The sequence below is a fragment of the Phoca vitulina genome, unplaced genomic scaffold (assembly GCF_004348235.1).
Source record: "Phoca vitulina isolate PV1807 unplaced genomic scaffold, GSC_HSeal_1.0 scaffold76, whole genome shotgun sequence".
Taxonomy (NCBI): domain Eukaryota; kingdom Metazoa; phylum Chordata; class Mammalia; order Carnivora; family Phocidae; genus Phoca; species Phoca vitulina.
This window is the reverse complement of record NW_022589779.1, coordinates 2,205,516-2,232,686: the sequence shown is the minus strand read 5'-3', so window position 1 is coordinate 2,232,686 and position 27,171 is coordinate 2,205,516. Positions and strand designations below refer to the sequence as shown.

General features: G+C 37.1%; 1 protein-coding gene across 2 annotated transcripts in view; it reads right to left on the bottom strand.

The window, feature by feature from the left end:
* Positions 1–27,171, bottom strand: part of LIN7A (lin-7 homolog A, crumbs cell polarity complex component) — a 119,108-nt gene that overhangs the window by 64,750 nt on the left and 27,187 nt on the right. For both annotated transcript variants that reach the window (XM_032393767.1, XM_032393766.1), the window contains exon 2: positions 12,231–12,349. In XM_032393767.1, the coding sequence (XP_032249658.1) occupies positions 12,231–12,349 (119 nt within the window). The remainder of the gene's footprint in view (positions 1–12,230; positions 12,350–27,171) is intronic.

Sequence of the window (27,171 nt, the reverse complement as noted above, 5' to 3'; positions counted from 1 at the left end):
TAGTCTGGTGTGTATTAAATATGGCAAATCACAGAGAAATTTATGAGTTATTCAATAAATAGAACAGTGAATAGTTACCCTTATAGATAAAAGACAAAATCAGATCCCTACCTCATACTACATACAAAAAAAAAAAAAAAAATCAACTCTAGATGGATTAAGAACATAAATTTCAAAAATAAAATTTTTACTTTTAGTAGAAAATACAGATGAATATCTTTTAGACTTTGGGGTAGGAAATATTTCTTAAGTAAGATAGCCCCCCAAATCATTGATTATTGAAAAGATAATTAATGTGAATATTTAAAATTAAGAATTTTATTTATGAAAGACATCTTGAAGACAAGTTATAACGTAGGAGCTACATCACCAGCAAAAAATTAATAAGAAGAATATATAAAGGGCGCCTGGGTGGCTCAGTCGGTTAACCATCCGACCCTTGATCTCAGCTCAGGTCTTGATCTCAGGGTTGTGAGTTCAAGCCCCGTGTTGGGCTCCATGCTGGGCAAGAGACTACTTAAAAAAAAAAAGAATATATATAAAAAATATTAAAAAAATAAACACAAATCAACAAAAAATACATGAAAAGATTTTTCACAGAAAAAAACATAATGGCCAATAATTACGAGAAGAGGTATTAAACTATGTAGTGATCAATTAAATACAAATGATGACTGCAACGAGATACTATTTTAGTATATTCAGTTAGTGTAAGTTTAAATGTCTCCCATGCCAAGTTGGAGGTAATGTGGATGACACAACTTCTATATTGCTTGTTGGGCTATAAACCAGAGCAACCAAGTTTAAAAATTGTTTGGCATTATTTCTTCAAGTTGAATATTTTTTACACCTTATGATCCAGAAATTCCAGATCTAGATATGAACCCAAAAGAAGTCTTGGTCATGTGACAAGAAATGCACGTATGTTAATAGCAGCACCTGGAAACAATTTAAATGTTCATCAATGAGACAGTGAATTAATAAATGGTAGTATATTTACACAATGGAATATCACACAACAGTCAAAATAAGTGAACTACAGTAACACAATAAAGGATGATTGAATCTTAGGGGTATGCTATTAAGTGAAAAAAGGACATCCCCAAAGATTTCAGCAGCATGATACCTTTTTATGATATTTTAAACAAATACAATTAAAATAAATATATTTGAGGGGTGCCTGGGTGGCTCAGTTGGTTGAGCATCTGCCTTCAGCTCAGGTCATGTTCTCGGGATCTAGGATGGAGCCCCTCCTTGAGCCCCGGATCAGGCTCCCTGCTCAGTGGGGAGTCTGCTTCTGCCTCTCTCCCTGCCTCGTCCCCCACCAGCTCATGCTCACTTGCTCTCTCTCTCTCTCTCTCTCAAATAAATAAATAAATAAAATCTTAAAAAATGAAATAAATATATTTGAGGAAAATACACAAGCACTCAGACTATATAAAAAACCAGGAAACGATGAATACAAGATGTCGTGGTCAGTAGCCAGCCCTAAATCTTGTATGAAAGAAAAAGGGAAGGAAGGAGGGAAAGAAGGAAGGGAGGGAGGAAGTTAATGATAACCTTGCATATATTTGAATTATAAGTGATACTAATGTGCAAATCACACCCAAGGGATAATAGCAAGCAGCTTAAAAATGACAATTTGTAATTTAACATTCACTTAAGATGGCTTGTACAAATGGGCTTGTCTACACTACACATACAGGGGCAATACTGAAGCAAGGAAAGCTTAAATGACTTGTTCACTGAAAAAAAAAATTGTCATCCATGGTGCCAAAAATAGAAGTTCTGATTTCCAGTCCTATGATCTCAAGAGAAGACAGGATGTTCACTTTATCTGACTGATATAAAATACAACTTCTCTGAGGACTCTATTATTTTGAACTACTATGTAAGTACATACAATTACAAGCTTCTAGAAATATGAACTGTTTATTTTATCATTTGTTACAGCAAATAGAAAGCCTGAGCTGAGTATTTACCCAATAGTGAATGCTAACAGTCTTCAGAGTCATTATGGGCTGTTTGTGAGGGTCTGTTTAGACATCCTAAGATCAATGACCCATTAGTGCAATTACAGTCTCTGATGGTTCCTGCCATACAGACCCCATTCCTGCTACCAGAAAGTGACATGTTGATGTTATAAACACTCCTCACATTGTTACAAATGTGTTTTCCTGAGAAAGCTGCAGAAATATAACTTAGTTTAAAAATTGTTTCCCATGAGTTAGTCATTCTGTTTTTGCAATTTCCTGTGATAAAATTATAATTACATTCTTCGAAAAACTCAATGAGTACATTTATTTTTCTCATTATTTTTATCAGTTTAAAAATTTACATCGTATCTGTCTTCCCTACCCCAATAATACACAGCCTCACATAGTCACATATTCCTACCATCCATACATGCTCAGCCTTATATAGTTCCATGTCATTTATGTGAAGAAAAACATAGGTTACTTGCTATGTAATTACAGATTTATAGAATTGGAAGGATCTTAGAGATGGAGACCAACTAGTCAAGTACTGTATCTCAACTGATACCAGAATCCTTTATTAGGGAGTAGTCTTCATTTTCTGAGAAGTGGAGTAGAAGGATATATCATGGGCCCTTTTGAGAATCTGATAAAGTTATGGTGTTATCCCAAGAAAAATACAGCCATGTGTGTAAGTGCTCGTTCCATTTTTTGCTTTTGACACTGAGTTATTTTATTAAGATGATGTGACTCTTTTTTTTTGTAAAAATTAATGGCTGCTTCCTGGAAAAGAATTAATCAAATTAACCAAATCATATAAAAGAAGAAAATTCTGTGTCTGCTTAAAATATATTTCAATGAGAAGCCTGTTTGATTTGGAAGAAGTCAAAGTTTGGGGTGATCTTTTACATGGAAATATTTATGTCATTTTTAGTATTCAATCAATTTTGAATCTGTTTTAATACCAGCAAGGGCTCAAAGTTGTTGCAGCCCACATCACTTTCAAAAGCAAACAGAATTAAACTCTCTTATGGCAGAACAGGCTTGCGTCAAGACACCTGAACTTTCTTCAAGACACTTCAAGTTGAATTTAGGTCCTACCAAATCCCGTGTCCTCGAGGCAAATAAAGTTATTTTTAGAAAGGTTGGCATCAACAATGCAGCCTCTGTCAGGAAAGAAAGACGTCTGAAATCTTTTTTCAATTTAAATCATCTAAGCAGAAGTAACCTTTAAAAGAGTTTTGCAGTCTTTCCAGTTGCTATAGTTCTGTCCCATGGTTAAACTGACAAGGCTTTCTCATTTTCAACTCCCTTTCCCGTCACAGATATCCCTCCTTCAGCTCTGGAAAAGGTCACAAGTTTTCAGCTCTAATTTCTCCTTCCAAAATGGCAGACGTTTCTAGCAGCGATCACAGTGAATCTGGAATCTGATGACTAGCTTCCTTCTTACAGCCATTTTAGATTTTACTACAAGAAAGTCTAGCCACAAATGAACCTCTCTTGTCAAACTGTTCTAAGATACAAGCAAAAATAAATCAAATACTTAAAAAAATGAATAAATAAAGTGAAATTTCTGACCCAAGTTCAACAAAGTGCATTAACACTTATCCTCTGGAAAGCCAAAATCAAAAACTCTTGACAGTAAAAAGCACACAGTTTGCTCTATTTCTAAATAAAACTTTAAAAAATATAGAGGTTCTAGGATATGGCTTTGAAAATATTGGACCACTTTTCACAGAGGAGGCAAGGCATCTTTTAGGATAATCGTCAGAGTCTTTGACACTAATGCATGCTGATGTTGAAAAGTAGTAAGTCTTCATAAAAAGTGAAACTCCCTATGTATTCCACACGTACACTGAGTATGAAGAATTTTCTTCCATTAGGAGTTTTGCAGAGCAAAGAAACTTTTTACCGTTGGAACTTGGTCTTTAAAGTATCCCTGGGGTAACACACACACACACACACACACACACACACACACACACACAGGGACTTCAATAGGACCATGAGCACTCACAGGATAGATAAAAATCAGAGCTTTACTGAAACAATCATAGTTTTCATCAATTGCATGCCAAGCAGGAACGGCACAGCTGCTATTTTCACCATAACTGGCTTCAAAAGATGAGCAAAATGTCAGAGTTCAGAAGTAGGTTATACCAAATGAACAGAGGCACTCTTTTAGGTTTTTATTGTTCTTGTAGTTCTGAGCAACCCACCAGCTCAAACATTTCTAGAGTACCTGATTTGATCAAGCTTTCCCCAATTATTTATGGTTCCTTTTGCTTGGAGACGTGTCAAGACACGCTGGGACAAATGTAAGTTTTGGTAAAGAAAATAAAAATCCTCTAACGTGTGATGTATTTTCAGGATGCTCAGAAATAAGCTTTATTGACTTCATGCTCTTCTTGGCAGGAAACTTATCACACAAGAAACAATCTAGCTTTTATGTCCTATCACATTTGGCAGTGCAAATAAAATCAAGGGAGATGTAAGAGCCATCAAGCTTTCTTTCTTTTGTCATCTGCCACTTGAGCTAAATTCAATATGAACAGAAAGAGATATGTGCAAACATATGTCAGACACATTTTTGTTAATTCCCATGAATGTAATACTATTCTAGATGCCATTATATAACAGATTGATAATTTTACATAATGAATCCATGCCATTCTATCCATGTTTAGGGTAAAACATTAAAAACATATTTTGCCATAAAACTTTTGCACATAAATGGAAGGGAACAAAAATAAGGCAAATAAATATAAATTCTATAATTTATATATATTTATATGTAAGTATATAAATATACATTATTAACGCATATAAACATATTTGCTTTTACTTCACCTACAACATGAAGTTTATATGTGACATTAAGTTAAAAACTCTTGTGCAAAAATGATCTGAAATATGACCATCTAACCTCTGCTATTGTTATAGGAAGCTTCTTACATTGTAAGTGAGCTCATTGCTGGTTATTGCTAGTTATCTGAAATCTGCTTTTCACCCAGTGGTCCACATTGGTTACTTCCCTTTCATTTTATCTTACCAAATAATAAATGACAAATATATTACCCACTATTTTTTTCTTTTGTGGTAAACTATCACCAAGTCCTTAACTTTTTGTAAAATGACAAGGTTTCCAGATTCCTTACTATACTGGTTTATTCTAAAACCACTCCAGATTGTCAACATCTTTCTTAAAATGTGATCTTCCTATTGAGAAAAAAATTCTTCATTTGTTTGGATGACTGATAACTACAGAACCATTATTCTCTGTATTTATAACTAATATTTCTATTAGAACACAGTAAAATGTTACTGTATTGTCACTAAAACCACTGAATTTTTCACCAGAGTAGCTACCATTTCGTAACTACTTCCTCTTTTAGCTAGGCACGGTGTTAGTCAAGGTATTTTATCCTTTTTAATCTCATTTGATTTAACCTTCCCAAAAGCCCCATAAAATTATTATTGTCTTATTTTATGTTAAAAAAACAAGGATACACAAAACCAAGAGCATAGAAGTTAAGTAATGAGCACAAGATCATATAATTAAATGGCTAAGCAAGGATTTGAGTCCAGGTTGTCAGAATTCGTTGTCGGTGCTCTTTATGACTCCATGTTCTTGCCATTTTTCCAATACACAATGCTAAGCCATGATTCCACATTAGCCTGCCGCCCTTCATTCCTTCCTTCCCGTCTTTTTCTTCCTTTCTTGTTTGCTTCCTTCCCTCTCCTTCTCTGCTTTCTACCTTCCTTCCCTTCTACTCTCCCTTCCTCCCACTCTCTTTTCTCCTCCTATGTATCCTTAACTTCACCTCATCTTGTCAGTATTGATCCATGTATGTGTTTTCTTAAGCTAATTATAAATCTGTATTCTGTCATACCACCCACCATTAGTTTTCTCATAAAGCTGATTACATTTACTGTCCACATTTTCATCCACACAGTAGATTAAGATGTACAGAACAGCACCAAAAACAAACATGTGTGTCATAATGGTATGTCCCATATGGTTGTAGCATTAGGGTACAATGTTCAATTTATTTTGTTTCATGACTAACATTGGGGCAATGAATATGTCTATTAGTCTTATGGGTTTTCTTAAATCTAGCCTATAGAAACTAACACTTCTCTTCCCATCTATTTTCCATGTCCTGACTTACCAAAACACTCTACCTAGTGATAATTCGGGAATCTACTCTTTAATTACAATAGCATCCTCTAATTATGTAATTATTGGATGCCAGACTCTGTGCTATGTGACTTTACATGTATGATCTCTAATTATGTGAATCACTTCAAGACTGATGGCATCATTCCATTATTTAAAATTGACAAATAAAATATTAGAGAGGTCTGAAATGAGTAGCCAAGTTGGGATTTAAACATTGGTTGACTTGACTACAACACTGCTCTAACGATGTTGCTACCCACCGCCCCCCACCCCCGCCCCATCTGACAGACGCCTCACAGTGACATTTCACACATTACTGGTGGGAGGCACTATGATGATAATTCCTAATATATAGATCCTTCCAGGGAAAGACTCTCACTGGAGACTAAGAGCGATTGAATAGCAGACTGTAAGCCAAGTGGCTTACAACTTTAAGTATATAAAACAAAGAAACCCCTTTATAAAGCAACAGTGTAAGACTTAGATGGGGTGGGAGGCGGTGCTGGAGGGTTAACGAGCTCCATCCTCAGGGAGAAAAAAAAATGAGAATAGGAGCAAATGGAAAATAACCTAGAAGCAAAATCTATGAACTAAGTATCTCAATTTTTAAAATTTATGAGCCACCCAATGGGCATGCGTACTTATATTGGTTATCAATTTCATATAGTTTTTTTTTTTTTATTTTTTATTAAAGATTTTTATTTATTTATTTGACAGAGAGAGACACAGCGAGAGAGGGGAACACAAGCAGGGGGAGCAGGAGAGGGAGAAGCAGGCTCCCCGCTGAGCAGGGAGCCCGATGTGGGGCTCGATCCCAGGACCCTGGGATCATGACCTGAGCTGAAGGCAGACGCTTAACGACTGAGCCACCCAGGCGCCCCGAATTTCATATAGTTTTAAAAAGATTTACCATAGCTTACTGAAAATAACAACATAGACTTTAGAAATTAATTTTGTTTTACAGCAGTTAAAGGGTTGTTTGCTACTGCTTATAACTTATCCAAGCTAAATTTGGCTTGATGGTTGTGTATTATCAGTCAGGATGGCTTGAATTATGTTGTGGTACCATAACCCCAATATCCTGGAGGCTTAGAGTAACAAAGGTGTATTTCTTGCTCAGGCTACATGTTTGTGAAAGCTTGGCTAAAGCCTGTATTTCTCATTTTCTCCCTCTGCAGCCCAGGCTGATTGATCATTTATCAGGTAGAACATCACTAGTCACATGGCAAAGGGGAAGGAACACAGCATATCACGTACTGATTCAAAGGCTTCACCAAGTCATGAGAGATCAGGCAGTGACCCACATCATTTCCACTCACATTTTCCTCGCCGAGCAGTTGTTATAACCACATCCTGCTTTAAGGAGTTTGGGGAAGTCCAACTGTAACACGTGCTAAGAAGTAGAGGAGAACGGGAATGTTTTCCAACAATCCTACTGACTATCACAGAATGATTCCATATGGAGCTGGATTATTTTCTTAATCTACAGTTCTACTACATGAGAGCATACCAACACACAGCATCTGGTGATTGGCCAGGGAAGACAGTTTCTGGTGACAGTCATTCAGTTCCGCATTTTTGGTTCACACATGCATATGATAGTCATAAATGTGGGAGCAAGTCCCTGCCACAGACCGCTCTCAGCAGCACATCAAACACCAGATCAATGAGCACATCACCCTGGAAAGCAGGAAGCCTGAATGTTGTAAAACTTGGAAGATGATGATGGTAGATAAATTCATTGTTTTTTTTTATTATTTTAGTTTCAGAAAGAATTTCTTTGAACTTTGTTGCAGAAATTGGATGTCCTCTTAAAATATGACCACTCATATACTATTGATTTCTTTCTCTGAGGCACAAAGAACAGGAAGTGTCAGGAAAAAGTTCATCTCTTGGCAATCGAGCTATTTGAATTCAATTCAAGTTCACCCTTCAATTCTCATGGGAAATTCTCTTATCAGAAGTCAACGTTTTATAATCCCTATATTTCAACCCATATATTTCCTTATATTTCAATTTATAAACTTAGGTCATGCAACCTAAATAATAGAGTGAGGAACTAAAACTTGAAGAAGCCACTTAAAATTGCAGAAATGGTCCTTACTGGGAATATCAGTACCATAAAATTTTTTTATTTCATCTCTCATTCAAAAAGTTCTGTGAACTTTTCTCTTGTCAGCTGGTACCTCTCACTACGGAAGAGCAGCATCATGTGTCAGTCCATTTATCTGCCATGTACTTCAAAATTATTTGCCCAGAATAGGTACAATTTAATTATTAATCAGGTCCTTTTAAGATCCTTCAGCATAAAACACAACATCAAGGTAAGTATTGCCAACTACTACCTGTATTCTGTGACTAAAGCTGTGTGCGGATTGGCATTCAAGTGAAACTTATTTATTAATAGATCAGTGCCTTTTTTAGTTATATACATAAATGGTCTTGCTTCAGTCCTGAGCTCAACATGATTTTGTCCATCTTTCTTAGAGATTACAGAAGAATAGTTAAGGACAGAAAACATCGAATCTCTTTTAATCATTCATTTTCAGCAAAAAACAAAATAAAATTTCATGAAACCATTCTTCCCATATAAGTGCTGCCCATAGGCTAAGAGCTGATTCAGTGGTTGCATCCAAATGTAAAGCAAAACATGGGATTGCAACAGTAACCACTGTTACACTTGTGTAAGGCAATTTTAAATATTGGCAATTGATTGTCCTTCATTTTTTTTTTAGCATAATTTAGGCTTTACAGTCTTGTTGACAATGACCTGTGCCTGTTTTTGCTCTGGTAAGCGCAACTAAGGATGATGCCCCTGTAGTTCTTTGTCTTTTCTCTACCTGTCATGACAAATTCATAATTTTCACACTGGGAAGTATTAACTATCAAATATTCCTGAAAAATCAAAGAATTTAACCACAGAGATTCTGAGCATAATTTGAATAAGAAACCATAACTTCAAAGATTTCATGTCAGCATAATAGTCAGGACCCAAGAGACCAGGAGGGAAAGGATCCTTGACTCAAAACACTTTAATTTTTGGAGATTTGTTGTTGTACATCGTCATACTTCCCAGCTGCCCTTTTCTTTCCTGGCTTGTGGATTCACCTGTCTGGCAACATGGGTTCATATTTTACATTTGTATTGAAGAACTTTTTACTAGATGGAGATACAATACTCTTCTATGATTCAGAATTGTTGAATACATATTGCTATTTTTACCATTACTTCCCAGTTAATGTAGAGTGACATAATGAGAATAACGAGGAACATTCCAAACTTACATATGAACAATATCATAAAACTAGTGTGGAATGTGAGTCAAGATGAAGTGATGAAAACAAATTTCTGTATAACATGCATTGCCCTTAAGGACAAAACTATTATAAGGACATTACTATGAACTTAAATTAATCTTATGAGTCCAGATTTATAAAATGTAAGGCAGACAAATTATATCATCTGTTTCCCTCTGAAATTGCTGGACTGCCCATAGTTCAGTTATAGATTTACATGGATCACTAATGATACACACAGAACACTTTACCACAGACAGGGTTTGGAAGATATATTTATAATGCCAATACAATGTCTTAATATTTATTTTCTCTTTTACTTTTATTCTCTGTTTCCTTAGCAAACTCTTTAAAGAAAAAGGCCTGTGCATTTATTTGAACAGACATTCATACCACATTTACATCTCCAGACCCAACTTCTCCCCCAACCTCCAGACTCAGACTCTACTTGGATGTCTGAAATGCATCATCAACTTACTCTTGTCTACAACAGAGCTCTTGGACAGTCCAAATTTGGTCCATTTGCTAAGATTCCTATCTCATTATGTAATCATTCATCCAAATGTTCAAGCTGAAACCTAAAAGGCAATAGAGACTTGTATCTCTCCGCCATGTACCCAAAGCATGAACAATTCCTGTTGACTTTACTCTCAAAAAGCACACATGGAACCTGAGGACTTCCCACGACTTACACTGTTGACCCTGCAAGCTGCCATCATCTAGTCTCTCACCTGATCTCTCATTACTTGGTTCCTGCATTCTCTTGTTTCTTCTCTTGCCCACACATTTGTATTCTCTCACAGCAGGCAGAAGGAGCTTTTAAAAATCTAATCAGGTCAGGGCAAAACTCTCCGAGGGCTTTCCCCCATGCTTAGACTGAAATCCACTGTCCCAACCATGGCATGCGAGGCCTTACATGATCTGCGCTCTGGCTGCCTCGGGGAAGTCTACCTTGCTTATTTTACTGCAGACAGTCTGGCTTTTAGGATATTCCTTCCATGGACTAAGATCATTCTTCATTTTTGCATCTGTGGTCTCTTCTGCCTGGAAAACCATACCCCACTTATAATTGTGACATGTTCCCTTACTTCAGTTAGGTTATTTTCTTACCACCCCAGCTTAATAGAGCTTTACTCCTACTTCCCCTAACCCTGCTTTATTTATTTCCATAGTTTTGTCACCCTCTGACATTGTATTGCATATTTATTTAATCATATTCTCACTGGAATGTAAATTCCATGAAGGTAGAGACTTTGCATTGATCATATGCCATATTCCCAGTGAGCAGAGTTATATATTTGATGTGTCCTATCATTCAGTTAGTTCTGTGGAAAGTAAAAGAGATGATAGAATATCTAAAAATGAAAAATAAGCCATCAAATCTCAGAGGAGTAGCACTCTGTGAAGGAAGAAAAGAGTGTATAGGGGATCTAACCTTGATCTACAGAGTGACTACAGGAATTTAATTGAGAGTGGCCCACGGGGTTTCCACATATCTATTCCTTTCCCACTGGGCAGCTGGTGGCCGAGAACTCCTACACTTTGAGAAATTTCCTTTCAGCCTTTGGTTAAATTCATAGTTTTGAACTTAGAGACACAATTATGGTTATATACTTAAGCTGTGTTCATTATAAACAAAAATTAAATATGGAACAACTTCACCTGATAAAGATTTAGCACAAGCCCAGTCTAAGTCAAATCTCAGCAAAATCTAAATTGTAACCACACTGGATAGGCTATAGTTTAAATCTGTAGTGAAAGAGGTTTTGTATGTCTCTATCTTAGTCACCTAGGTCTTTCCCATGCAGTAACTACTCATATATTAGCATTGCTGAAGTAAAAATAAGTGCATTAGCTACAGGTAGAATTGCAAGGAGGAAGGGAAGTTGATAACAAGTATTCCTTGTCAAGTGTATGTCCTCCACTAGAGAACAAACTCTCCAGGTAATCACTGGGTTCAACCAGCTTTGGAGAGGATGACAGTAGATAATTCATTATTGGGGACTTCTAGCAGAGCAAATATGCTGGATTTATGGACTCTAGGTTCTCAGTAATGAATTATTACTTAGTACCTGATGGGGAAGAAATGATGGGCTTACTTAATATTATTTTATTCAAAAAACAATATAGCATATACATCCCAAATGAACTCTATTGTAACCAATTAAATTCATTAGTGGACTAGTCAATTCCACCACAAGTCAATACAAAATTCAGTCATTTCTACACACTTGTTTTACATTAGGTTTCTTGCACCCACTAGTGAGGAAAGCATTACAAAGATTTGTTAGAAGCGCATATCAGTCTGTTCAGAGATTTTCCATTATTGCACTAGACAGCAATGTTTGGATAACTATAACATTAGTCTGTAGGAGGTTACTCTTCCAGATTGATCTAAGATTCAGTTGAGTGTTCTTTTAAGAAAAGCTCAACCCTCACGAATTATGACTATTTTGAGTTGAATTTCCATATGACTTCATGCGGCCACTAAATAACTTAGACTACAAGCAAGTAAGAGTTACCTGCTGAGGCAGTGACCTCCACTGGTACCATAAGGTCAATATTCGGTTTTAAAAGAATGTATAAATCCCGACTGGATCTAATTTAAGAATTTAGCAGACTAAATCATACTTTATCATCTGTCCAAGCAGCTAAAAACAGAAAGCTTAGATGTAGCTCCAGTCTTAACTATTCAACTGTTTGTGTGGAAAATTCACGTTTTCTCTTCAGAAGACATATGGCTAAATATAAGGGATTAAAATTTTAGTGTCATACCTCTCGAATAGCAGTACAAAACTCACTCTGAAGCACTTTTTTGAGGGATTGTAGCTTGTGCACTGGTACTTCTCCAGACTCCTGTAGTTTTTCCAATAATTCAATTGCTCTGGCAACATCTGAAAAGAAAAATCAAAATAGAGAGATCTAGAGTCAACCGTATCTCATCAGCAAAGTACTATCATTCCAGTTGAACGGTGCAATGAAAAATAAGTGGTGCAAAGTCGCAACTTAAAATTCATAGCTTATTGATCTAAGCTTTTGGTAAAAAGTCATTTTAATTTGTTCTACACAATTTGTCACGAATATGCCTTCTTTGGTGGCATTTCATGTATGTTATTTCTGCCACACAAATCAGTTTGAATATTCTTTCAGGAAAGAAGAGTAGGAGACGTGTCTTTTATTGATACCTCAATAACCAAATAAGTCCTGTCAATTTTACCTCTGAGATGCTGTGTGCAGTCTGACTTTTCCTTTCCCATACTACATTTATCACATCTGCAGTTATACATTTATTAGTGTCATGATTTGATCAATGTGCATTTCTTCCACTTATTGATAAACTCTTATAGGGTAGGAACTTATCTAAGTTTGGTCACCTTTGCATCCCCAGAGTCTGGTATAATACAGTGAATAAATATTTCATGAATTTATTAATTAACTAATGGGCTCTACCCATTTAACTGCTATTCTATTATTCTAAGCCCTCATCATCATCTCTCCTCTGTTCAAATAGTCATTTCTTCTCCTCCAGCCTCTTCATATGGTCCATAAGGTTATCTTCCTAAAGAGTGTGATTGTGTACCTACCTACCAGCTTCTAGGACAGTACCAAGCGAAAGAATTTTCTGTAACAATTAAGTTAAATGTTCCTCCTTTATTTGACAATATTGAAGGTTAATGTATCAAGAAATATTGTCTTTTATACCCATAGCTTTAAAATTCCCAGGGTGGTTTTGTACTGCCAAGAAAAAATGATATGACAAAAGGCCATTTTAAAAATACTTAAGGTGATCTCTTCTACCTGTTGTTGTAGTCAATAGCTCAGTGAAGAGTCACATAGGTATTTATGTATAAGATAGAAGGTTTTCAGTTCCTAAGTGATTAGCTCCAGAAAGCATCCCATATTTCTGCCATCAGATTATAAATTCATCCATCCATCCATTCATCCGTCCATCCACTAATTTGGGTTCCTATTAGACCAGGCACTAAGTTTAACAAAAAGAATAAGACACACTTCCTTTCTGAACTCACAAATGAGAAGAAGAGAACAGCATTGCTACCTATAATAAAATCATTACCTCCTCAGAATTTAGGTGCGGTTGGCATACCTGTATGTATCTAATCAAAGAAAATAACCAGTAAGTGACTTTAATGGAGACTCTCCCTTGAAGTATTGCCAACTGATTGCCAATTGTGACCCAAAGAAGCAAAAGTCATGAAATCAAAACAACACTGACAGTTTGAAAAGTTTGTCTTTTTTGTACATAAACTGGAAGTTAATGTAGTCAATTGGACAATACCAGCCATATCCACAGTCAATAAGTTACCAAGCTAAGAATTTTATTCATTTCTAACTGTACAGAAGACTCTACCTAGATGCCCATAGGCATATGGAACTCTCAACATGTTAAAAACTGAGCTCATTAATATTTTTTTTCTTGGGGGGCATCTGGTGGCTCAGCTGTTAAGCATCTGCCTTCGGCTCAGGTCATGGTCCCAGGGTCCTGGGATCGAGCCCCTCATTGGGCTCCCTGCTCAACAGGAAGCTTGCTTCTCCCTCTCCCACTCCCCCTGCTTGTGTTCCTGCTCTCACTATCTCTCTCTCTGTCAAATAAATAAATAAAATCTTAAAAAAATATTTTTTTTCTTGAAACTAGCTCTTCTCTTTCCATATTCCACAGTTCCATTAATAGCACCCCCATCCAGCTGCCCTCCAAGCTAGGCCATGGCACCATCTTTCACATCCACCCCCACATGCAGTTATTCAGCGACGGCTGGAGATTCTATCTCAGATATGCCTTTTGAATGGAGCCCTTTTGCTTGATTACTTCAGAAAAGCCTTTATTATTTTTCATTCATAGTACTGGAACATCTCCCAACTGTTCTTTAAATTAGCTTTTTCTTGCTCATTCCATCCTCCACCTTGCTTCCGGAGTGACTATCCTGAATGATAAACCTCATTATTATCCTCCCCCACATAACACCTTCTCTGGCCTCCCACTGCTTCCAAAGTGAAGTTCAGACCATGTAGGGTTACACTCGAGGCCCTTAACAACCAACCTCTTCTGACTCATCTCTAAAAACTCTTCCCTGCCCATTCTTATTTTGGACATCCATAATTTTTGTTATTCTAGGATGTGGCACTGAATTCCAACCTGTATGGCTTTGCACACATCATCCCCTGTTCCTGGAACACAATTAAGTCATTCATCCAGTCATTCATCCAGTAATGCCATAGCACCATGCTATGCACAGGACACAGTGGTAAAGGACACAGCTGGTTGTTGTCACTTTCATGACATTTATAGGTTTGAGGGGTCTCAGACACGCAGTAAAGTGGGCATGTCCTATAAAAGAATCACTACAGGTTGGTGCATGGATGTATAACAAAGGCATTTATCATCATTCAGGAAGCCAGGAAGGGCCTCTTCATGGAATTAATAGCTAAGCAGAGTCTTAGGTAGGAGGTGCAGTTGGGGAAAAGGGGAAGAATGTTCCAGGCAAATCAATACAGATTGAAGTCTTGTCAAGAGAGTGTGGGGCAGAGAACTGAAAGGAGTTTGGTATGGCTCAAGTTGAAACCATGGCAAAAGTAGAGAGAAATCACATCATGGAAGGTGTCTTAAATCATGGGGTAAGACTTGGCTTAATAACATCTCCTTAGACATGTCTTTCCTGATTCTCCAAGGCAGATTAAGTTCCCATAGTTCTCTTTTCACTCGTCCACTGTAATGATTACTACTCTCTGCTATGCCTCTGTTTGCATGTATATCTCCCTCCTTTACCCTTGCAAATCTATAAACTTCTTTGGGTGTCAGGAACGATATCTTATTTGCCATTGTATCCATGGGTCAATGCAGAGTACTTGACAAATATGAGAAGTTTAATACACACTTACTGAATAAGTAATAGATTAATTAATGAAACTAACTCAGGAAAGCAGGGGTTAGAGGTTTGTGTCTAGATAGACACATAACTTCTCAAGAGACTAGATCTCCTTGGTCAAGACTGGCGTGGACCTGGTGTGGGAGAAGGAGGGAAGCCTGCATCTGTAGGCTAAAGGCCACTGTGTAAGCACACTGAGGGAAGTTCAGAAAAGCTGAAAATGACCCCAACCTGAATACTCAGGAATTCTCAACCTTGGCTGCACATTACAATTATCTGGGATACATTTGAAAATTATCAATGCCTGAGACTCCCCTGACCCCACCCGCCTCCCAAATTAAACCAGAATATTCAGAATACTGGTTCTCAACCTTGGATGTAGACTGGTATCACTTAGCGAGTTGTAAAAACCATAGATGCTTGGGTCCTGACCCCAGAGATTCTGATGTGATTGGCACAGTGTGGGGCCTGGGCATGGGGCTTCCAAAAACCCTCCAGGTGATGCTAAAGTGCAACCGAGATTGAGAACCACTGGTCTACTTGGCATGGGTATTTTTATAGCCCCTGTGTGATTCTAATGTGCAGCCAGGGTTGAAAAGCTCTGATACAGATTAATGGCTCTAAACCATGAATGTGCTTAACAATCACCTGGGGGAAGTTATTAAAACATATGTTCCTGACCTTTCACCCCCACTCTAGAGAGGTTAATTCAGAAGATGTGAAAATAAGGCCCAGGAATAGGCCTTTTAAACAAACAATTCAAGTGATTCCGAAGTTGTTGGTTCACAGACCCCATTTGTTGAGAAAGTAAATAAAATGATATTTCAGGTTCCTATTGGTCCCAGCATTCCAGGAATCCTCACATTTCCATTATTCTTTAATACCCTGTGTAACACTGAATAGGGTTTTTCCAGGAGTCCCCGAATGACTGGTAAAAGCTCACGAATGAAAGTAATTAGTGTTAAGTACCAACCCATTCTAAAACAGTGTTCCCAATAAAGGCTGTCTTTAGAATCACCTGCGGAGTTTTTAAACCAGCCTGCTACCCAACACTAATTAAATCAAAATCTCCAAGACTGGGATCCAGTCATCAGGATTTTTGTTTGTTTGTTTGTTTAAGCTTTCAGATGATTCCTATGACCATCCAAGGCTAAGAAATATTATTCAAAAAAAAGCCATCAAGGAAACCAGTCACATCCCATTAAAAGCTGGTCCAGCCCTATTACATTACACCATAGACCTTTTCCAGTCCTTATTAAGAGGTAATTGTGAGAGGAAAGAAAACTCATGGAGAAGTGTTATGTCATTAACTTGGGTCAGAATACTAAGTCTTTGCTTCCCTTCTATCCAATGAGGAGTGTTCCCAATAGAACCAATGGTAGCTGCTGGGGGTGCCTGCAAGAAGGGAGACTCTAATCTTTCCTGGTTGTACAAACAATGGACTTGGTGGCCTGCCTGCCCTCTATGTCTATCTGATCAGAGGGAGAGAACTGGAAAGCAGAGCCCACTGGAGCCTGAGCCGTCTTGCTGGAACCCACCCAAGAGAATCGAGCAGGATGAGGTTATGGGATATACAGCAGCTGGTAAAAGTCAAAAGAGGTCTAAGGACCAAAAGTCGGAGAAATCAGGTCCCACCAGCCCAGACCTGGCTAGTGCTGCAAAGAGTTGGTGAGTAATAAACTGGGTATGAGACTGGAGTTTTCAATGGAATTCTGATTCCCTTTAGCTCCGTAAAAGTACCGGAAACCTGCAAAGCCAGGATCTGGAAGGGAGCAAAAGAAGCCTCGGAGTCAGCAAAATACTTGTTCTTAAAACCACTACAATAGTGTGCATACTTTATTTATGTGTCCCCTCAAGGTTTTATTCAGAACCTCCTTGCACTTATTTCATGAAACTATTCTACCAAATTTGGTTACTAATATAGGAGTTTGGGTTTACTAGTTTAGCTCAGCCTATGAGGAATATTAGATAAGGACTGGGAAGGCTGCCAGACAAACAATGAAAACAAGAAGATCTCAGAATATTTTACTGAAACCGACTCCTCCTCTGGCCTGCCAACTCTCAGGTTCATCCCCCTACGTAGCATTTATGCCATTATCTAAGGAAATGCTGGGGTATTACCCTTCCCCCTCGCTCTTTCTCACATCCTGGATTTCGTTAATCCTCACTTCTTTATTTTAATATATATTACTAATATAATTTTTACTGAAATATAACTAACATACAGTGTGATATTGGTTTCAGGCATACAACATCCCGATTCAATAATTCTATACACTATTCAGTGCTCATTGCAATAAGTGTAGTTAACATCTGTCACCAAACAATGTTATTATAATCTTTTCTTCCAGGTATAAAATTTAGTGATTTATCACTTACATACACCCTGTGCTCATCACAAGTGCCCTCCTTGATGTCCATCATCTATTTGACCCATCCCTGCCACCCCTCACCACTTCCCCTCTGGTAACCATCAGTTTGTTAAGAGTCCGTTTCTTGGTTTGCCTCTCTTCCCCCCGCCCCCCGCCATGTTCATTTGTTTTGTTTCTTAAATTCCACATATGAGTGAAATCGTATGGTATTTGTCTTTCTCTGACTGACTTACTTCACTTAGCATAATACTCTCGAGATCCAACCACACTGTTGTAAATGGCAAGATTTCATTCCTTTTTATGGCTGAGTAATATTCCAGTGTGTGTGTGTGTGTGTGTGTGTGTGTGTGTGTATACATATATATATCAAATCTTCTTTATCCATTCATCAGCTGATGGACATTTGGGCTCTTTCCATAATGTGGCTATTGTAGATAATGCTGCTATAAATATGGGGGTGCGTGTAGCCCTTCGAATTAGTATGTTTGTATCTTTTGGGTAATTACCCAGTAGTGCAATTGCTGAATTGTAGGGTAGTGCTATTTTTAACTTTTTGAGGAACCTCCACACTGTCTTCCAGAGTGGCTGCACCAGTTTGCATTCCCACCAACAGTTTAAGAGGGTTCCCCTTTCTCTGAATCCTCGCCAACATCTGTTGTTTCCTGTGTTGTTAATTTTAGCCATTCATTAATCCTCACTTCTAAAAGCAACAATAACAATAAACATTTAATGCCTATTAAGTAGGGGGCATTGTATGCTAAGAACTTTACATCTTTAACTCATTTTATCTTTACAACAACCTTTATGTGGTAGTAAATATCCACATATTGCAATGAGAAAATGGAAGCTTCTAGAGAGTTTTAAGTACCTCATTAACAAACAAGAGATCTGAGTGTGGAGTCCAGATCTAAGTGATTCTAAACCCTGTGCCTTTTATTTTTATTCCATTCACAGCTTTTCTTTTAGCAGCTTTTGCCTTCAACATTCAGTACTTTTATAATAGCTTTATGATCTGCAGGCTTTCCTGGTCGGAGGCTGAGCTCTTAATCTTTCCTCCCTCAATAAAGATTAACCCCTATTCCATTTGCCAGTATACCTCTCTCAGGTAGTACTGTCTGATCATCAGAATCACCCGGAGAGCTTTTAAATGGCAGGGAGGAGTGGTTTTCAGTCTTGGCTACCCACTGTTGTCACCTGGGAACAACGGAAAAAAAATAAAACCACATACCTAGATCCTACCTAAATATATTTCTGATTTCATTGTTCTGGGGTATGGCCTTGCCATCAGGATCTTCAGAACTCCCCAGTGATTACAATGTGTGGCCATACTGAGAATCACTGATGTGGAATCTCAACGTACACCCCAGGGATTTTAAATAGCAATGCTAACTTATAGTAGTAATAGCTGTTATATCTAGTATTTAGTATGGCACTGATTTAAACATTTTACTCCTTTAACAGCACTATGAGGTAGGTACTATTATTATCCCCATTCTACAGAAAAGGAAACTGTGACCAATAGAGTTAAAATTACTTCCCCAGGGAAACAGTAAGTTGTAGAGTTAAGATTTGAATTTAAGCAATATGGCTGTAGAATCTGGGTTACATTGAGATGTGACTCAGGAATCCATATTCTTAAAATCATTCCCAGCAGCTCTCCGAAGTTGTTAACAGAGATTAAACTAATCTGATCAACAAATCCTTGCTTGAGGGCTGAAAGCAGTGGTTCTCAAATTTTAGTCAACATGAATATTTAACCCTGGACCATTTATTATTAAAAATTGAGATTAAAAAAAAAAAGATGTTGAGGGTTGAACCTTGAAATCTGCTTTTGTAATAGTCCTCTCAGATGAGGCTGATGCAGGAAGCAGATCACTGATAGACTCTTCAGGTTACTACTAATAGATAGTTTAATATGTGATCCAGAACAAGGTGAGGTCATCATCTATTCAGTGCTTATTTGCTGTTTTTATATCATTTTGTAAAACCCTCACCAATATATAAAAGAATTATTATTGTTCCACTGTGTAGTTAAAGAAAAATAACAAATAACTAAGGCTCAGAAAGGTGAATTATCTGGCTCAAGGCAATACAACTAGTAAATGATAGGGCCAGGATCCAAAACCACATGTGTTTGACTCCAGTGGCCATGCTCTTACTTATTTCTCTATCCTGCCACAGAAAAGGGATTAGAAATAAAACAATAAAGGTATGGCAAAAAAAATTTTTTAATATAGCATCATGGACCATTGTAAGCTGGGGCAAACACTCATAACACTGTCCAAAGTCCCAGGAGGTAACCCCTCAACGTGTTATGGTATAATCAGTGTGTTCGTATTGATAACATATTTTTTAAGATTTTATTTATTTATTTGAGGGAGAGAGAGTAAGGGAGAGGGAGAGAGAATCTGAAGCAGACGCCACACTGAGCACTGAGCCCGACCCGGGGCTCAATCCCACAAATCCGAGAGCATGACCTGAGCCAAAACCAAAAGTTGAGCGCTTAACCGACTGAGCTACCCAGTGCCCCTGATAACATATTTCGATTATTGAAAAAAATGATCAAATCATCAACTACCTGTTGATAGTAAGATAACCTATTTTGGAAAGATTTCCTTTAAGGTAGGTTGGACATTACAACCCAAAACAAGAAAATATTGAAACTTAAGTGGCATGAGCTTCCAGTGATCTGGAATAATCCAATTACTGTTTTCTTTTTCCTTAATGATGAATTTTTATTAACTTGACTGACATTTAGACTACAGAATCTGACCTATGACTCATCTCCATCTGGAACTTGGATGAAGATGGAGCTGGGTCATTTAAAGCATATTGTTCACTAATTCCATAAACATTTATTGGGTACTGTGGCAAACAATATGAATTATCTACTCTAAAGCCATCTAAAACCCTCATGTCCCTTGCCTTCTACTACAAAAGCTGGAAAGCAAACATACTTCTCTTTCCAGACTCTTGTCATCTGGCCAATTGTTTTAAGTGTAAAGTCACTGGGTACGCTTCTAAGAAGGCTTTTTAAATGGACAAACTGCTGGCATATGCCTTCAGCAAGTTGGTCTTTGCACCCTTCCTCTTTCCCCAGCTTGTGATCATGTAAAGAACCTTCACGTGTTAAGGAAGGTGGAGCAGGAAAAAGAAAGGAGCCCAGCCCTTGATGCCATCACCGAGCTGTTGTACTAGCCTCGAATGTGCAACCCCATGATTCCTGCCTACGAGACAAATACAGGCTTTACTGTTTGGTTTTCTGTGGCTTTGCAACCAGATGCAAGCTAACTGATACACAGGCACATAACTTTAAAGACACTCTTCTAAGTTACAGAGCTAAGGTTGATGATACTGAGTCACCTATGGTCCTTTGATTAAGATAGTCTTGGAAAGCCTCTCTGGGAAGGTGACATTTGGAGTGAAACCTGAATGTTCAGAAGGAGCCAGGCTTATGGAAATCCAAAGGAGGGGCATCCAGACAAAGAATAGCAAGGGCAAAGACCTTAAATTGAGGGGTGCAAGTGTACATGTTAGAAGAACAAGCAAAACCAGGGTCAATGCAACATGGTAAGTGAGGTGCAGAGCAATAGCAACAGTGGTGTCCTGGTAAAGAATCACCAACCAGCTCTCCACAACAAAAAGACAAAACAAAACAAGACAAAAGTCCTGATTGGTAACACTTGCTGATTTCTGTTATGTAAATACTCCTACCAAGGCCAGTTTCAAACTAACAGTATGGTATCACTGGGTTGCAAAATTCCTAAAATTGTACTATTCAGCTCCCACTAGGCAGGTAAATGGTCAGTTTAAAAGTCTAATGCTGTACAGCAGAACATATGTACCAACAAAATAAAATAAATGGTCAATAATGCCTTGCACTTCCATTGTTCTGTTTATGAAAGGAGACCCTCTCACTTTACAGGTTACTGATGAGACATGATAATCAGTGTGTCCTTCTCATCCGCCAATCATCTCTGCTTTGATCACCAGCAACTCGCCATGTTCCTCAAATGCAGACTAACTGGTAAACCCGAAAAAAGAATTAGCCCAATTTAAATGTGCTCAAATTAAAAACTTCACTATGTTCTTAAAAATATCCTACTTTGTTATTTATCAAAAACAGGATGACTTTTCTTCATGGGATTTGGGATGATATTGGAGTATATAACAAAAAAAAATTTGACAATACTAGAATTTTTAAATCATGAATTTATAAAATGACAAAATCCTGGCCCAGACTCTCCTTAAAGTGTTTGCCAAACCTACCACAACCAAGGGAACAATTTACGCTACAAAATGAAAAGCTGTAGTTGCTAAGAGACTTTCTGAAATTGAAGGTACCTATCTCATTTGAAAGTGATTACTTACCCAATAAACAAATCTTTAGGTATACAAAGCTTAAGATACAGTTTTCTTTGTTAAACAATCCATTATGTGGTCAGAATGAGTAATGTTTCCCAGTTTTTCTAGGAACTATAATCAGCATTTCGTTCTTTTTCTTTTCTTCTTCCTCCACACCCACCCTCCCCCTTTTAAAATTCATCTAATTTTCCCAAGCAGCTAAAACTGAATCTTGATTTGCCTACCATTACCTGACACCTCAGGAAGTCAAAAGTTGCACATTCCTTTTTTGTTTGAGCTTTCTTTTGTCTCTATTATATTTGATGTCTTCCCTTTCCTTTTGTATTTTCACCTCACTTTTCTATTTAATCTTGCATCCATGTCTATACATCATGACAGCCAACTATAACCTTATTCCTAATGACAGTGAAATTAGCTAAGTCCATATTTTCTTATTTCCAACCTTCATGGCATCCATGCAAATGAACAGCTGATTTGATTGTGTTTTGGGAACCTATGAGGATTAGACCTGAACAAAATGTTATCTGTCTTTCCCTGTCTGAAAGAAGCTGAACAATCTACTGTCCTCTTCTATGCTAAATACTAGAACATCTGTGTCCTACTAATCTTTGTATATGCCATTGTATCCAATACAGAATCATGACAATTGTAGGCAGTTAAAAAGTGTTTGTTGAATAGAATTGATTGTATGGAATTAAATTTTATTGTATATTTATATAGTATTTGTATTCACTGTTTTTTTTTTAAGATTTTATTTACTTATTTGACAGAGAGAGACACAGCGAGAGAGGGAACGCAAGCAGGGGGAGTGGGAGAGGGAGAAGCAGGCTTCCCACAGAGCAGGGAGCCCGATGCAGGGCTCGATCCCAGGACGCTGGGATTATGACCTGAGCCGAAGGCAGATGCCCAACGACTGAGCCCCCCGGGTGCCCCTGTATTCACTAGTTAGCAGTGGTACTTGTGTCAGGCCTTACTGACAAGATTTAGATCTTACAAAATGTGAACTCTAAGAAAATAAGAACTTAAGGGACCAGACCCCATCTTTCCATAACGATCAAACTTAATCTTCCTTCCATGAATGGGAGGAGTAAGAACCAATGGGTATGACTTAAAAGTGTCTCAAAGTTCATTTTAGCACTTGTGAAAAAATTTAGAGAAGTCTTATTTTAAACTCTCTGGGGAGGTATTTTAAATTATGTTGTCCAAACGACAACATTTTGTATGCAGACAAACTGTTCCTGAAGTTTCTTAGAACATGAATATAATGAACACTTATTCATTAGCCAATTAAGTATACTGGGTATATGACTGTAGGAATACAATAAAACCACCACATACAGATGAGCAATAGGATACCTCAGCAGTGCACCCCCAGCTACCAGCCTGTCCCTCCACACTGTTATTTATTTATGCTTCATTTATGACCTCAACTGACCTTAGGTGCAGCTGGATGAAAGAACAGAACCTCCTTCACAGAGCTTTAAGTTTACCTTAAAATTAAAGTCTATGTACTTTTACCTTTCTTTCCACAACTCCTTATCTGTCTAATGATTCCTCGATGAAAATTAGTAAAATAATTATTATTTGTCATCTTAAAATACTAGACCCAAAATGATGTGGACCCTTAGGCTCTATAATATTTCCCTAGCTTAGTACAGAAAAAAGTAACCAAGCTTTTATATTGGGAGTGATTCTACCTATGCATATCGTAAAATTGGGAGGCTTTTTTTGTAATTATCATTAGTAAATCCCAATTCCCTTTTTCATAGTGCTCAGGAAATTGGAAGGGAAAAAGATTTTATCAAGAAATTGCTGGAGAGACACCCAATCAAAGTGGGTGTTTTCAGAGAGCGTGTTACAAAGAAACCTTACAAATTCAGCTTCTCATGTCCTCAAGTATCTCCTGTACTAGAAAATGGATGAATGTTTTTATCCAAACTGACACTTTGATATATTATTCCACTATCAAGTTACTTAACAATATGCTTCCTCTTTTACGTTCTTGCTACTGTATCATACTGTTGTCCAGTTTCTTAGTTACTCTGGGAATTGTGTGGTGAGGTTACTGTGGTACTATCTACATCTGTAAAAGATATTCATAGGACAGTGTGAAGCTTGGACTTCCCAGAAATTGTTATGGTGGTGAATAGTTTATGTATTTTCTTGAGAACATGATTACTATTAAGATGATTTAAACTTCCAAGTGAAACATATGAAATAATGAGTTTCTCCTCAGTATGTTAGATTCCCTGGGGCTGCTTTCTCAGACTTTCTATTGGTGTTTCTTTTATAAACTAAATCTTGGGAATAGAGAAGGAGGGAAAGTAATTGGTTAGTAACTTAACCGCATTTGCATAGCAAACTACCAGTAACGAATGAAGTGTTATTTGGTTTAATACAGTTTTATGAAGTATTGGATAAAATTAGAGATTATCAAAAACGAACTTGAGTATTTTTTCCTAATTATAAAATAAAGTCACATCTTGTGGGTTTATAGGGTAAATCTGAATCCCAGTCCTGTGCTTTAGATGTTTTTTCTTTGTTTAAAAAATCTTTTAAAATTTTCTATTACTAATCATTTTTTCCTAAAATTAAAATGAAAAATTTCAAAGATGATTCAAAATAATTTAACCAAGTGAATAGCTTTAGATTAAAATTGGAAGTAGCTATTTTATTTCATTTTTAAGTCTTAAAATTCATTATTTTATCAAGAATTGTAATCATGGGTATATAGTGACTCCATTCTATAAAATTTTAGTTTTATAATAATCATTTACTCTGTCATCAGATCATTCTTTATATTAGATTTAATAGAATTCTTGGACCGCCTGGGTGGCTCAGTCAGTTAAGCATCTGACTCTTGATTTCAGCTCAGATGTGATGTCAGAGTCGTGTGATCAAGACCTATGAAGGGCTCTGCACTCAGCATAAAGCTTGTTTAAGATTCTCTCCTTCTCCCTCTGCCCGCCGCCACCACCACCACTCATGCTCTCTCTCTCACTTGGTCTCTCTCTAAAAAAAAAAAAAAAAATCCTGACTAATATCTTATTTACTGAGTTACCAAATATTATTTTTCCATTAATTTTAACATATACTCTGGAATAGCTAAAATGCTTTAGAAGTTCCTGTTCTTTGAAGGACAGATCTCTGTAAATTCATTTGGAACTGGAAACTTAGGGTAGGTATTTAGCTTTTCTTCTCAGTTTCTTCTGCTATTGGGCTATTCCAATTTTCTATCATTTCATTGTCCTATGGTCCTAGAATGTCTATTTCATCTGATTTTCTCTTTTTAAAATTTGTACCAGTGCTCTTTTTCTCAATCAAACATGAAAACATTTCATTCATGGTATTGGTCTTTTCAAAAATCCAGCATTTGGTTTTGTGAAATATATTTTGTTTCATTATTATTTCCTTACTAATATCCTTATTACTTCCTTCTTGATAGTTTGCTTAGGTTTATGGGTGTGTTCATGACTCTGCATGTTTCCTCAGAATCCCACCGTAGTTATATCTTTCTTCTTTTGACAGAGTGGATCATTTCTTTCTTGTCTACCGTTTAATTTTGATTTCTTATTAAGTGTTCTTTTTTAAAAAAAGATTTTATCTTTTTTATTATGTTATGTTAGTCACCATACATTACATCATTAGTTTTTGATGTAGTGTTCCATGATTCATTGTTTGCATATAACACCCAGTGCTCCATGCAGAACGTGCCCTCCTTAATACCCATCACCAGGCTAACCCATCCCCCCACCCCCCTCCCCTCTAGAACCCTTAGTTTGTTTCTCAGCGTCCATAGTCTCTCATGGTTCGTCTCCCCCTCCGATTTCCCCCCCTTCATTTTTCCCTTCCTACTATCTTCTTTTTTTTTTTTTAACCCTAACCTTAACTCTAACCCTGGTTTCTCTTCAGATCGCATAAATCTTTCACCTTTTATTTATTTATCTGAAAGAGAGAGAAAGGGAGCAAGTGCACACGTGTGAGCACATGAGCGGGGGGGGGGGCAAAGGAGGAGGGGGAGGGAGAAGGAAAGAATCCCAAGCAGATTCCCCATGGAGCACAGAGCCCAGCAAGGGGCACAATCGCACAACCCTGAGATCCTGACCTGAGCCAAAACCAAGAGTCAGTCTCTCAACCAACTGAGCCACCCAGATGCCCAAAGTAAATGTTATTTAGAGGAAAAAAAAAAAGTTACCAAGGGAATGGTTTTAAAAGGACTATACTTTTATCTTGACTTTGTGATTTTGTTATATATTGATCAGAGAAAAAAGTTACTTGCATCATTTCTCATTTTGCATTTTAATAACATTTTTGGAGTCATACATGGTAAATATTCCACAGATGTTTGAAAACAATAGATAATTCATACACAAACCTATGTAATATGCATACTCAAGCTTGTTAAAATGACTTATTGAAATCTCAACTAGTCTCACATTTTTGTCTATTTGAGCTGTCAATCTCTGAGAAAGTTGTGTGAATTGCTAATTTTCCCCACTACCAGTTTTTGCCTCATACACATGTATTTCAAAACTCTGATGCTAGGTATGTAAGGGTTTAGGATACTAATACATTCTTAGTCATTTTTCTCTAAATTAAGTATCATCCTTGTCACATTTAGTTTTGGCTTAAATTCTATTTTGACTGATATTTTAATATTATTTTGCCATATTTTTCTAATGTTTCCCTAGTATTTCCTCTTTCTAGTGTTTTCGCCTTTCTCATTATTTATTCCATAATTCAACTCTGATAGGTTCCTTACATCTTTCATCTCTTATTTTTAAACTTTTTCTCTATGATTGTCTCTTCTTCACCTCAGCCTATTATTTTCTTGATTTTTCTGATATTTATGTTTTAAAGAATGCAATCTGTTTGCTCAATGAATTCTATCTCTTCTGGGATAATTATATATAATTATATAAATATATATATCTTCATAAAGATGGTCATTCTCAAAGAGTCAGTGATTTTTTTTTATTTAATAGGTATACTTAATGACTTAAAAACTATATGCTTCCGTAATCCAATAGGGATTCCCATCCATCTGTGAGCGGATACAGTTCCTAATAATAAAAGCCTATTTCCAGGAGTAGATAT